The sequence below is a fragment of the Sinocyclocheilus grahami genome, unplaced genomic scaffold, assembly GCF_001515645.1.
Source record: "Sinocyclocheilus grahami isolate Dianchi unplaced genomic scaffold, SAMN03320097.WGS_v1.1 scaffold181.1, whole genome shotgun sequence".
In the NCBI taxonomy this organism is placed as follows: domain Eukaryota; kingdom Metazoa; phylum Chordata; class Actinopteri; order Cypriniformes; family Cyprinidae; genus Sinocyclocheilus; species Sinocyclocheilus grahami.
Window position 1 is genome coordinate 1,312,470 of NW_015505360.1, and position 13,421 is coordinate 1,325,890.

Sequence of the window (13,421 nt, forward strand, 5' to 3'; positions counted from 1 at the left end):
AGTTACTAAGAAAAAATGTGTAATTAAATTACAGTTACTTATGGAAATGTTAACAATTACAAAGGGGATTACATTTTAATATATACACACATCCACATACAGATTTAATTGATTTCTTTCCCAAATTGCACTGAATACTCTGAGACATACGGCCCTATAACGGCCCGCAGACATGCGCATTCATTTACTACACATAGGCCTATACTGAAGCTCGCGGTGTTTTCAGCCTCTGCCATCAATATACGAGTACACAAACACATAAACATAATCTCTAGATCTGCTCTAGACTTCATGAGCTTTTTACTTATTTTGAGAAAACTGTCATATCATATACAAAGAGACACCAATGTTTCAGGAGTTTAGTGCACAGAATAGGACACATGCTTATTAGATAACCGTATTTGAGTTGATGTATATGCTTTTATTTATTATTATTTTTTAATGAACTATTTTTTTTCCAAACCATTGTTAGATGCAGTGTTTCCTGTAGTTCTGCAAAGATTTGGTTTCAAAAACAGTATCAGTAAACTATTTCTTATGATTTTAAATCTGCATTGAACTTCAGATCAATCTCAAAGTAAAAGGCGGTACTAAAGTCTGATTTTGTGGTGGATGTGTTCAAATTTGATCATTTTAATTCAAGGGATGAAGGATTTTGAAAGTCTGACCGTGTTGAGCACTAGTTAACCCTGCATGGTGTAAATGTTTGAAAATGATTAACAGTTGCAAATAAACATTGATTAGAAATTTAGAAAAGTAATCAAAAAGTAATAAGTTACATTACTTTAATAAAGTAATTGAAAAGTTACACTACTATTACATTTTAAATAGGGTAACTTGTAATCTGTAACCTATCACATTTCCAAAGTAACTTTCCCAACACTGCTGCTATAATTCATCATTTGTCATACTTGCTTGCATATCTTGTGTTATAAATAGAAAAGCACTTGCAAGGTTGAAGAAAATTATGCAAGTTTTTGCTGCTCTTCTTTGTAATGTATGGTATATATTGCTAAATATAGATTGTAATATTTGAATTATTAAGTAAAATGCGGCAGCTGCCTCACTTTTCTTCCTGTTTTCAGGACGAGTTTGAGCGCCTCCGTCCACTCTGTTACCGTGACACTGACGTCTTCCTGCTCTGCTACAGCGTGGTCCTTCCATCCTCTTTCAGGAGCGTGATGGACCGCTGGGCCCCTGAGGTTCATCGTCTCTGTCCGGGAGTTCCCATCATCCTCGTGGGCACCCAGTGTGACTTGCAGGAGGATGTCCAGGTGCTGATCCGACTCTCAGACGGCCAGGAGAAACCGGTGAGCAGAGACGAGGCCCGCCTGTGCGCCCGGAGCATCGGCGCCGTGACGTTTGCTGAATGCTCAGCACTGACGCAGAAGAACCTGAAGGAAGTGTTCGACGGTGCCATCTTGGCCAGCATGCAGCACGTGGAGGAGGCGGCGTGGCCGACGATGCACACGCTAAGAGAAAAAACTCCAGATAAAATCAAACAGCTCTCGGAAACATGGTGGAGGAAACTGAGCTGCGTCCAGAGCTTTAACCTTCAGTGACGGAGAATCCAGTTACGCCACACTGGTGGGTTTGAGTTGCCTTTCTCGCTATAGTCACTATCTCACAATATAAACAAACCTCCAGATGAAATGGGATTCACAGACAGATTTTTTAATGTGATGCATTTCCAAATTGAACAGTATAACAAGCAGCAATGTAGAACAGGATGTGGATTTACTGCGAAAAGTGGCTGTTATTGCAATTTTATATAAAGTTTACAATAATTGTCTTTGGAATAATGTAGTGAATCATGCACAATAATGAAAACGTGCATTAAGAAAATAAATAGGGTCAGTTTTGATTCATGTTGACTAGACATTTTAGATATCATCATGTGACACTGAAGACTGGAATAATAGCTGCTAAAAAATTCAGATTTGCATCACAGAAAAAATTACGTTTTCAAATATATTCAAGTAGAAAACTGTTATTTTGAATTGTAAATATATCAAAAAAATTATATATGTATATTTGAGTTGATGTATATGCTTTTATTTATTATTATTTTTTAATGAACTATTTTTTTTCCAAACCATTGTTAGATGCAGTGTTTCCTGTAGTTCTGCAAAGATTTGGTTTCAAAAACAGTATCAGTAAACTATTTCTTATGCTTTTAAATCTGCATTGAACTTCAGATCAATCTCAAAGTAAAAGGCGGTACTAAAGTCTGATTTTGTGGTGGATGTGTTCAAATTTGATCATTTTAATTCAAGGGATGAAGGATTTTGAAAGTCTGACCGTGTTGAGCACTAGTTAACCCTGCATGGTGTAAATGTTTGAAAATGATTAACAGTTGCAAATAAACATTGATTAGAAATTTAGAAAAGTAATCAAAAAGTAATAAGTTACATTACTTTAATAAAGTAATTGAAAAGTTACACTACTATTACATTTTAAATAGGGTAACTTGTAATCTGTAACCTATCACATTTCCAAAGTAACTTTCCCAACACTGCTGCTATAATTCATCATTTGTCATACTTGCTTGCATATCTTGTGTTATAAATAGAAAAGCACTTGCAAGGTTGAAGAAAATTATGCAAGTTTTTGCTGCTCTTCTTTGTAATGTATGGTATATATTGCTAAATATAGATTGTAATATTTGAATTAAGTAAAATGCGGCAGCTGCCTCACTTTTCTTCCTGTTTTCAGGACGAGTTTGAGCGCCTCCGTCCACTCTGTTACCGTGACACTGACGTCTTCCTGCTCTGCTACAGCGTGGTCCTTCCATCCTCTTTCAGGAGCGTGATGGACCGCTGGGCCCCTGAGGTTCATCGTCTCTGTCCGGGAGTTCCCATCATCCTCGTGGGCACCCAGTGTGACTTGCAGGAGGATGTCCAGGTGCTGATCCGACTCTCAGACGGCCAGGAGAAACCGGTGAGCAGAGACGAGGCCCGCCTGTGCGCCCGGAGCATCGGCGCCGTGACGTTTGCTGAATGCTCAGCACTGACGCAGAAGAACCTGAAGGAAGTGTTCGACGGTGCCATCTTGGCCAGCATGCAGCACGTGGAGGAGGCGGCGTGGCCGACGATGCACACGCTAAGAGAAAAAACTCCAGATAAAATCAAACAGCTCTCGGAAACATGGTGGAGGAAACTGAGCTGCGTCCAGAGCTTTAACCTTCAGTGACGGAGAATCCAGTTACGCCACACTGGTGGGTTTGAGTTGCCTTTCTCGCTATAGTCACTATCTCACAATATAAACAAACCTCCAGATGAAATGGGATTCACAGACAGATTTTTTAATGTGATGCATTTCCAAATTGAACAGTATAACAAGCAGCAATGTAGAACAGGATGTGGATTTACTGCGAAAAGTGGCTGTTATTGCAATTTTATATAAAGTTTACAATAATTGTCTTTGGAATAATGTAGTGAATCATGCACAATAATGAAAACGTGCATTAAGAAAATAAATAGGGTCAGTTTTGATTCATGTTGACTAGACATTTTAGATATCATCATGTGACACTGAAGACTGGAATAATAGCTGCTAAAAAATTCAGATTTGCATCACAGAAAAAATTACGTTTTCAAATATATTCAAGTAGAAAACTGTTATTTTGAATTGTAAATATATCAAAAAAATTATATATGTATTTTTTTTATTTTCTGTCTTAATTGGGACTGAGCTTGAGGACCTCATTTAGCGTCACCTGTTATGTGTTGTGTATACCTGTGACCCAGAAGTGTTTTTGTGTGTCATTTGGCCCGGTACCCTGCATTCATAGCAGTGGATTAGCTGATCCTGTGAACAGACTGAAGATCAAGACTGAAGGAGAGGGATTTGATGTCTGCGTTACACCTGCTGTACTCCTGTATAGTATGATGTTTTGTTTACATGCGTCTTATTGCATTCAACATTTATCAGTTCATGCATTCCCTTGAATTTAAAACCATAACCTTGGCTTTGCTAGCACCATGTTTTAATATTTGGGCTACAGAAATGTATAGAGCTGCATGCAATTATTAAAATATATAAGTTAAATTAGTGTTTTTTTTTTCATTTTTCCGTTTTTATATCATGATTTATTAGGTGTCATTACCAAACTCTTTGGCGTGCAGATCGGCTCCTGTGCCGCTGCTGATCCTGTAATGGGTCGAGACAGAAGCCACCTGTGGGAATTAGGCGGGCAGATGGCGACTGGTTTTCCCCTCACAGGATCTCTTGACCTCAACCCCCACCTGCTGCGGAAATCATGCAGGAATAACATCAGAACAACAGGCCTTGAGAGCTGTTCAGTTCACCCCACTGAACCAGGGTGATTTTATCATTAGGACTCACTGAAGCGTAGTCTGTATGTTTCTGATAATTCATTTAATAACTGGTATTCGGGGCTGGGGGGATGACATGTCTTAATGAGTGTGAGTTGTATATTTTTGTTTCCAGCAGCCATGATTGGAAACAATATTTTGTCACTTGTTAATAGTGTTAAATCTAAGGATTTAAAGGTGCTGTATGTAGGATTGACACCGAGTGGTTGATCTAGGTATTGCAGTCCAAATTCTAAATATTGGAGAGGGTTTTTTTCACCCAGCCCCTCCTTCTCAGACTTGAGCACACTCAGGTTGCCAGATTGACAACACCAACAGGAACGAGCGCACTTGATGATGAATGAAATGAAATACGCACTGTTTTCCTCCCAACTGTCAACCTGGGGTCCCGACATACAATTGGGTAAACTGGCAGTGGGCGGGTTTCCCAAACCAAAACAGAGACCGACATTCCGGCCTGGAACTCACATTTTCAAAGGAGAATAACTGACTGTAGCATTGTTTTTCAGATAAACAAGTATGTTAACTTGGCATGTTTCTTAAATATCTGCAAACATATTATGGTATTTTTATGCTTTAGTAGAGTCAAAAACTTACATACAGCACCTTTAATTGTCTGTCTAATAGTGCTGGAAGCAGAGTATTTTTGGAGCTTCACCTGTAGAGAACACTGTTGCGTTACATTGTGAAAATCAGGTGAAGCCAAGAGGTCAAGGTCGTCCAACCTGAAGCATCTACTGTGTGGCTGCTGCTGGGATTTATGCTTTCGGATGTTTTAAGGCACAATAAAGGTCTGAATGTCATTGAAATCAATAAAACATCAAATTAAGTATCTGTATCGGCTTGTTCTGAAATGCTGCAGAATCCTTTCTCTTCACTAACGTAATTTTTCTTCATCACATTTGCTCCGGGTTTATTCAGCTCGTGTTTTGGTGGTTTTTAGTGAATGTTAGTTCTTCTCAAGTTCACATGGGTGTTCTTAGCAGATGCACACAAAGTGGCACAATGCAATTTTTTTACCATTTCAAACATAAATTTGAAATGAATTTGAACATGTATTTGTAATATTATTCTAAAATATAATCATATTAATTACATGAATTCGTATTTATATACTATTGTAGCATTTATTATTTTTGTCTTTTAGTTTCATCTTTGGTTTCCATATTTTAATTTGAGTAATTTTGTTCTTTTTTTCATTTTCATTAGTTTGTTTTTAATGTTTCTATCAGTTTGAGTAATTTTAGTTTTATTTAAGTTTTATTTGAGCTTTTCTTAGTTGCCAAGGCAACATGTCTCATTTTTAAGTTTTTCTATTTCCCCCTAATATTTATATTTTATTTTAACCACAGTTTTTAATAGTTTTCGTTAATCATAAAAACACTGATCTTAATGTTGATTTTTGTAAAACTTCAAAACAAGCACATGATGACACTGGCGTATCTGCTAAAAACATCTGTTTTGGTTCTGATTATCATGTTTATCAAAAACGGTTTCCAACATTGATAATAAATCAGCATATCAGAATGATTTCTGAAGAATCATGTGACAGCTTTGAGCTTTGAACACTGAAATAAATTATATTTTAAACTACATTAAAATAGAACACTGTTATTTTAAATTGTAATAATATTTCACAATATTACTGTTTTTTCTGTATTTTTGATCAAATAAATGCAGCCCTGATGAGCACAAGAGACTTCTTCAAAACGTAATAAAAATCTCTGTCAGATGTTAGATATTTAGAAGATGTTTTTGACTAAAACTGCTTTTTAAAAGATGTTCATCAGATGTTTGTACACTGATTTCCCGATGAAGCGCTCTTTAACAGACATTCTCCAGATGTATTTGTGTGCTACCTTCACAATCTGCTCTCTTATAAAGCTCCTCGTCCAGTGGTCAACAGAAGATCAATGTGGACAGGTGTGGTATGGAAACAGCTGCTCGTCTAGTTAATGGTCTTCATCAGCGTCTCCCAGGATCTGCTGAGTAACGGGAAGGAGGTGTGCAAGTGTAACACGAGTGTCTAAAGTTTCATACCTCTGAGTGCTCAGAGCCTTTACCAAACTCAGCCAGCACAGATTCACCAGCTTCTGATGAGAAAACTAGCAACACATGTTAGTTTAGACACATTATACCAGTAAAACAGAACTCTTCTCTGGAGACACACTTTCTGGCACATCTCCTAGTATATACACACACACTCTTTGGTTTTCTGTCCTCAGTATCGCACAGACGTGCAGCTGTCAGTGAGATTAGACTTTTAGCAGGTGTCTTATTTATAGAGCTGGTTAAACAGGTCACAATGGCATGTCAGCACTTCTGATCATGCTGTTTAACAGCCAATTGAAAACAAAGACATACATCACATCATGACATGATTCAGACCGCTGAGCCGTCTGCTGTCCATCAGCAGGTCCAGACTAAACCTCAGCTGGTCTCAGAGGTGGCGAGGTGATTTGGACCGTGCTGTGGATGCCTGACAGTTTGTGACATATGTGCAAATAGCTGGATGGCTGAAGAAACTCTTCATTAGAAAGCCTATATGTGATCCTGGACCACAAATCCAGTCATAAGTGGTAAATAACATTAAATCAGAAAAGAACAAAAAATAGCAATATCACTAGTGGATTCAGACTTTTGGACCCCACTGTATTATTTGATCAAACAAAACACACATATACAAACAAATTAACGATTAAAAAATACTCTGGATATAAATATCATTAAAAATAGCACAATCTGTGTGTTGAACAAAACAACACAAAATGTGTTTATTCATGCCTTAAAACTTATACTGATGTTTAATATATTGCGCTGTATGATATTGTGATTTCTGAACATAATATCGAGGGGACATGATGTTACTCAAACATAGTTTATTCATAGCAATGCATTAAGAGTACTTCTGTTCTGCAGGTGAAAATATATCTACCTGTGCATGTTCGGATGTACAAATACAGTGGTCAAAATGTAAACACAAGTTAGCATATTTCATATACTTCATTCAAGAACAACAGTGTCAGTAGCCTGAAACTGAACGAGTTTCCTTTTATGAAATGATGAGTGAATAACTGAATAAAAAAAGTCCAGGCAACCAGTTATGAAGATAAAGAGCAGAGGAAAGGTCTCCCAGCGAACCACGAAGGTTCAAGTAAAGGGTCACGACACATTCAACGTGTCTATGATCAGTGCTGATGCATTTGAAACACCACAGAGAAGCTAAATATATACATGTGTGCACATATGTATTTTTATATCAAATCTGTGCTCTAATAAATAACACAAGAATCAAACGATGGCCTTCAACTAGCCCTCAATTATTTTCCCATCTAAAAATATTAATTACTTGACATCTTTGTGCAAAAAGTGGATTTAAATGATGATTGTTGGTGACCGGTGAGGAAAATACACTTTTTTAGAAAACATTTCACGACTTGCAAAAGGATATAGCTGCACAACACTGCACTTCTAACACGGCCTCTCAAACACAAATTCATTCACCATGTGATCGATTAAAACAAACCAAACATCGTCAATCACATTCAAAAGAACAGTACGTTTTACAGCTGACATAACATTCTGGACGCTTCAGAATCAACAAGCATCCGAGTCAGAAACAAATCACCCATCTTTACATGAAATGCTTGGTCCACTCAAAAATGCAATTTGATCATTAAATCCCTGCAGTTAAAAATCATGACAGAAGATCTGGAAATAAAATGTTCATTAAATGCCAATAAATAATTAGAAACAAATTAAAAACAAAGTATTTGTGATACCAAATGTGTTTTGGTTGTAGTAGATCAATGTTTGGTCCTTAAATGCATTCATGAGAAAGTGACTGTAACCAGCATCAAAAAATATGAAGTATTGTAATATTTCATAAAGAACTTCGGTATATCGTATTGAATTTAAAGGAGTGCGTGTAACTTTTTGTTCAGTTTTTGTTGTCAGTTGTTCAGTGGCATCAAACTCTTCTGTAGTGCTGGTTTGGGATCTTTTTCTTGCGGCCTCCTCGTATCAAATCCAGTGACATGAACTGGTCCTGGATCAGCCTCTATCTCAGTCGAGCAGAGAAGCAGCGCATGTACTCGGTCATCCAGCGCTCGTCCGCCCCACTCAGTGCTGATCTTCGGGACTTCTCCGGGTCAGCGGACCTCGCCCGCCGGCGCTCTGATGATCTTCCATCATTTTTAGCCTCTCTTCGTGTCTGGACGCCCACGTCGGCCCGATGTATCTGAACATGAATTCAGATTTATTCAGCTTCATGGAGCTCTGACTCGACTCATTTGCAGTTTTCTACACTGGTGAAATCCAGCTCTGTTTAACCTACTAAACTTTTGTATACCAGAGAAGGTAATCTGACTGTAGATTCAGGATATCACTGCTCCACGCTGAATAATTCACCGCTTCCTCACGCAGTGTCAGATGTCACACAGTGCTTCATTCCACTGATTAGTACACGGCTGTTTAGTCACTTCAAAATGTCCCTCTTTGTTTGTATCATTTATTCAAATCTGCTAAAAACACTCTTGTTCACTTCTGCTAATGGATACCCATGCAGGAAAAAATACAGTGCAGCTTTTTAAAATATAATTTAAAAAAAACTGGAGTAATAAAAATATTTTTTATATAGAAATGATCTTTTATTAAAAATTATATATATATATATATATATATATATATATATATATATATATACACATAATATAAGAAAAAATATATATATTTGTTTTTAAATATTTGTAATAAAAATGATTAGCAATTAATTTCTGTATACATCAAAAAAATAAATAAAACATTCTAGCCAAAATATGTTATCATTATAAACTGAAACTTTTAATTAAAAAAAAAACATGTTCTTTAATATATGGCCATAAAGTATGACTGGATGTAATATTAGCAACATATTTCTTATATATATATATATATTTTGAATATATTTACAACAATATCTCAGAACTTTGTGACGCATGTGACGCATGTGACCTTGGACCACAAAACCAGTCATAATGGTAAATTTTTCTGAATGGTAAAAATCTGAAAGCTGAATAAATAAGCTTTCCATTGATGTATAGTTTGTTAGGATAGGACAATATTTGACCGAGATACAACTATTTGAAAATCTGGAATCTGAGGGTGCAAAAAAATCCAAATATTGAGAAAATCACCTTTAAAGTTATCCAAATGAAGTTCTTAGCAATGCATATTACTAATCAAAAATTACGTTTTAATATATTTACAGTAAGAAATGTACAAAATATCTTCATGGAACCTGATCTTTACTTAATATCCTAATGATTTTTGGCATAAAAGAAAAATCTATAATTTTGACCCATACAATGTATTTTTGGCTATTGCTACAAATATACCCCAGCGACTCCCAAGACTGCTTTTGTGCTCCAGGGTCACATATCAGATTCAATACAGAAAGCTGCTGTTAATATCAGGCCTCACCTCTCCAGCGGACATAGATGTTCTCATATCTGGTGTCCTTCGGTCCCTGGTCTCAATGTGCCTTTCTGCCCAGTCATAATGGATAAAAGACCGTCTGTTCTCACGGTTGGACGTCCGCTCCTTGGTGTTGCCCGGTGGTTGGCTCTTAGCCCTGGATGGTTTTCTTGATACAGATAGCTGAGATTCATCACTATCCAGCACTTTATTAGGGTAGCATGGCTCTGAACGGGGCGCCCGCTGTCTCTGTCGCCGTTTTGGATTCGATTCTGATGGTCCGTTAGGAGTCACATCTTTATAACCATTCTCTGCGATAAAAGCAAAATGAGTAGTTTGTTTAAAGCAGGGGTCAACAAACTTGTTCCTGGAGGGCCGGTGTCCTGCAGAGTTTAGCTCTGACCCTAATCAAACACACCTGAACCAGCTAATCAAGCTCTTGCTTGGTATACTTGAAACTTCAAGGCAGGCGTGTTGAGGCAAGTTGGAGCTAAACTCTGTAAGACACCGGCCCTCCAGGAGTGTGGTGACCCCTGGTTTAAAGGAATAGCTCACTCAGAAATGACAATATAAATCAGGTTTCAGTCATTCCAACACACTGAAGCTGGCAAGACATGAACCTACCCAAGGGACGTGAGCTTTCCACGGTTGCACTCGTATCTGTGTGAACTTCTCCATTCACCTGTGGCTTCCAGGAGCTCTGAACCTCTGCGTTCTCGTTCTTGGACTCTGATGAGGATGTGTAGTGTTTGGCATTCGAGACGTTCCCGTCTTGCAGTTTGGGACTGGACCTTCCGCTCGAGTCGGACCCGCTGTCCCATCCGTCCCCAAATAACGGTCTGTGTGTCTGCTCCATCAGCCTCCGCGTCAGTCTGTATTTCACAGAGTCCTCGTAACATTTCGAGAACGTCTGCCACTTGGGATCTCTGAACTTCTTCATGTACTCCGTCCGGATGTTCTTGGACATGATGCTGTTATTGGAAGACATTTGGCCCTGCTGAAATAATCACCTACGCAGTGAACATAATAATGTGTCAGTCTTGTCCATGCACGTTCGCATACTTCACGACTCACTCACCATCTGTTCTTAGTAGTGCATAGTGTGCATAGCGATGATTTTAGTATTGCAATCAGTTACTGTGCACGGAGGAGTGTATTGCTATTCCTGTTCTTAGAGTAGGTTATACAGCCCAGTGCACACATTATTTATTTATATTCTTTACATAATACATAAGCCGATGTTACATCCGATCTCTCTAAAGAGCATTTCTTACGTTCTTGGGACGTTTTTAATACACGTTTATTAATAAATCGCGACGATGCTGCCATGCATGTTCATGCATGCTTAATCATAAGCTATTACAACACGCTACATTAAACAGAGGTGCAATCATAGTTACTGTTATTAAGAAACTGGGGGGAAAATCATTGAAATATTAGTCGCTAATGCAGAAAACAGTCTGATTAGGGTCTCAGCGCACTATGTTTACAGGTCTGTCTTCACCTGAGTATGTAGGTAAACATTGACTCGGATAAATGTAAGCGCTTTAAACTCACCCACTCCTTTCTTTTCCGTTCCTTGTGCTTTAGCGTTGGATGAAGTCGTACATTTTTATTTTTGCATGCTTATGAATTCCAAATGCATCCATCCATCACTGTTGAGCGGCTGCTGCGTACTAGAAAAACAAGCTTTGGTGATTTTAGGGCTTTGGTGATTTACAGTGCGCATGCGCACTCCATCACTTGACCTGCCTGGGGACTTGATGCGCAAATACGCACGCACAATCCAATCTACCGTTTAATTGATCCTGATTTGATTATAATCGTCTACTTTATTCCAGTGGATAGAAGTTGCTAATTATTTGTGGCGTTAGACGTTTTCCTAATATTTTTGTAATGGCTGGAGAACATCAGGTGACAGTCATTATACTACATTCCTAGTGATATGCATACATTACTAGTGATGAAACTTTCTCAGCGCATGCGCAGAAAAGGTCTTTGTCTGTCAGGAAAATATTTGAACGTAAATATGAAACAAAATATGGGGTATGGACATTTTTGGATGTACTATCTTCTGCCCTTCAACTGAATCTCATATGGATTTTTATATCTGTGCTGTTGGTTAAACGTTAACATGAATGAGTCGAAATTAGCTCGTAATTATCAACAACAAAACATTTTATGGAGGTATGATACATTGTTGGTAATACAATGTACTTTGGTTTAAAAAAAATGTCTTAACAGCTAACAAAAGTTACCATATAAAGAAGAAAATTATTCAGTATTAAATCAGTACTGTTATTCCTTTGAGGTTTATAAGTAATCAATCTAATCGGGTATAAGCTAATAAAGTTTATGATTCCTTTATAAACTGTAAGACTGTCAGTGCTACTGTAATGCTTCTGTGATCCATTCATTGTCCCATGCGCATTCATCCTCCATTAGAGCCCACTTAAACAGCCCAGATGGTTTATAGTTGTCAGAAATCCAGACATAACAAGACTTCGTGCCGTGTTAGAGGTTGGATAAGTTATGTTTAGTCTGTCTCAATGTGGACTGAATCCTAGTGTACTGTATCTTATAAGAATACTGAAATGACATATTCATTGACGAGTACCATGTTTAAAAATAGATTTTCAGTTTTATTTGTCTGTTGAAGTGTGATTTGTGTTGGTCATCAACTGGACCGGGTGTACATTGGAACGTATATCAGAGTCACTGGAATCTAAGGGAGCGGGGTCCTTCCATTTCAAACAGCATTCGCCAAAATACCAAGCCATGGAAGTCAGTAATAAATACATTTGTGTGCAATGCGCACTATGTTTACAGGTCTGTCTTCACCTGAGTATGTAGGTAAACATTGACTCGGATAAATGTAAGCGCTTTAAACTCACCCACTCCTTTCTTTTCCGTTCCTTGTGCTTTAGCGTTGGATGAAGTCGTACATTTTTATTTTTGCATGCTTATGAATTCCAAATGCATCCATCCATCACTGTTGAGCGGCTGCTGCGTACTAGAAAAACAAGCTTTGGTGATTTTAGGGCTTTGGTGATTTACAGTGCGCATGCGCACTCCATCACTTGACCTGCCTGGGGACTTGATGCGCAAATACGCACGCACAATCCAATCTACCGTTTAATTGATCCTGATTTGATTATAATCGTCTACTTTATTCCAGTGGATAGAAGTTGCTAATTATTTGTGGCGTTAGACGTTTTCCTAATATTTTTGTAATGGCTGGAGAACATCAGGTGACAGTCATTATACTACATTCCTAGTGATATGCATACATTACTAGTGATGAAACTTTCTCAGCGCATGCGCAGAAAAGGTCTTTGTCTGTCAGGAAAATATTTGAACGTAAATATGAAACAAAATATGGGGTATGGACATTTTTGGATGTACTATCTTCTGCCCTTCAACTGAATCTCATATGGATTTTTATATCTGTGCTGTTGGTTAAACGTTAACATGAATGAGTCGAAATTAGCTCGTAATTATCAACAACAAAACATTTTATGGAGGTATGATACATTGTTGGTAATACAATGTACTTTGGTTTAAAAAAAATGTCTTAACAGCTAACAAAAGTTACCATATAAAGAAGAAAATTATTCAGTATTAAATCAG

At 37.7% G+C, this 13,421-nt stretch overlaps 2 protein-coding genes and 1 pseudogene across 6 annotated transcripts in view; 2 read left to right on the plus strand and 1 right to left on the minus strand.

Annotated features, from left to right (window-relative positions):
• Positions 1–1,939, plus strand: part of LOC107594285 (rho-related GTP-binding protein RhoU) — a 5,384-nt gene extending 3,445 nt beyond the window's left edge. For all 4 annotated transcript variants that reach the window (XM_016284276.1, XM_016284278.1, XM_016284279.1 and 1 more), the window contains one exon: positions 1,086–1,939. In XM_016284276.1, the coding sequence (XP_016139762.1) occupies positions 1,086–1,562 (477 nt within the window). In that variant the 3' untranslated portion in view covers positions 1,563–1,939. The remainder of the gene's footprint in view (positions 1–1,085) is intronic.
• Positions 1,940–2,679: 740 nt separating this feature from the next.
• On the plus strand, positions 2,680–3,569 carry LOC107594333 (rho-related GTP-binding protein RhoU pseudogene; annotated as a pseudogene).
• A 2,697-nt stretch (positions 3,570–6,266) lies between these two features.
• On the minus strand, positions 6,267–11,524 carry LOC107594284 (centriole, cilia and spindle-associated protein-like). Of its 2 annotated transcripts, none has more exons than XM_016284275.1 (4): positions 11,349–11,524; positions 10,416–10,801; positions 9,798–10,102; positions 6,267–6,322 (listed from the first exon to the last, which is right to left on the minus strand). In XM_016284275.1, exons 2-4 carry the CDS (start codon positions 10,777–10,779, stop codon positions 6,290–6,292), a joined length of 702 nt encoding a protein of 233 aa, XP_016139761.1. In that variant the 5' UTR covers positions 10,780–10,801; positions 11,349–11,524; the 3' UTR covers positions 6,267–6,289. The 2 variants fall into 2 exon arrangements, with proteins under 2 accessions (XP_016139761.1, XP_016139760.1); XM_016284274.1 differs by lacking the exon at positions 6,267–6,322 and adding an exon at positions 7,194–8,577 and having other exon boundaries at positions 11,349–11,522.
• Positions 11,525–13,421: the final 1,897 nt, after the last annotated feature.

Excerpts from the sequence above, each read along its gene's own strand:
- LOC107594284 (XM_016284274.1), bottom strand. The coding sequence starts at position 10,779 with ATGTCTTCCAATAACAGCATCATGTCCAAGAACATCCGGACGGAGTAC. Across the intron at positions 10,103-10,415 it reads GGAAAGCTCACGTCCCTTGG|AGAATGGTTATAAAGATGTG; the intron begins GTAGGTTCATGT and ends CTTTTATCGCAG. Across the intron at positions 8,578-9,797 it reads CATCTATGTCCGCTGGAGAG|ATACATCGGGCCGACGTGGG; the intron begins GTGAGGCCTGAT and ends ATTCATGTTCAG.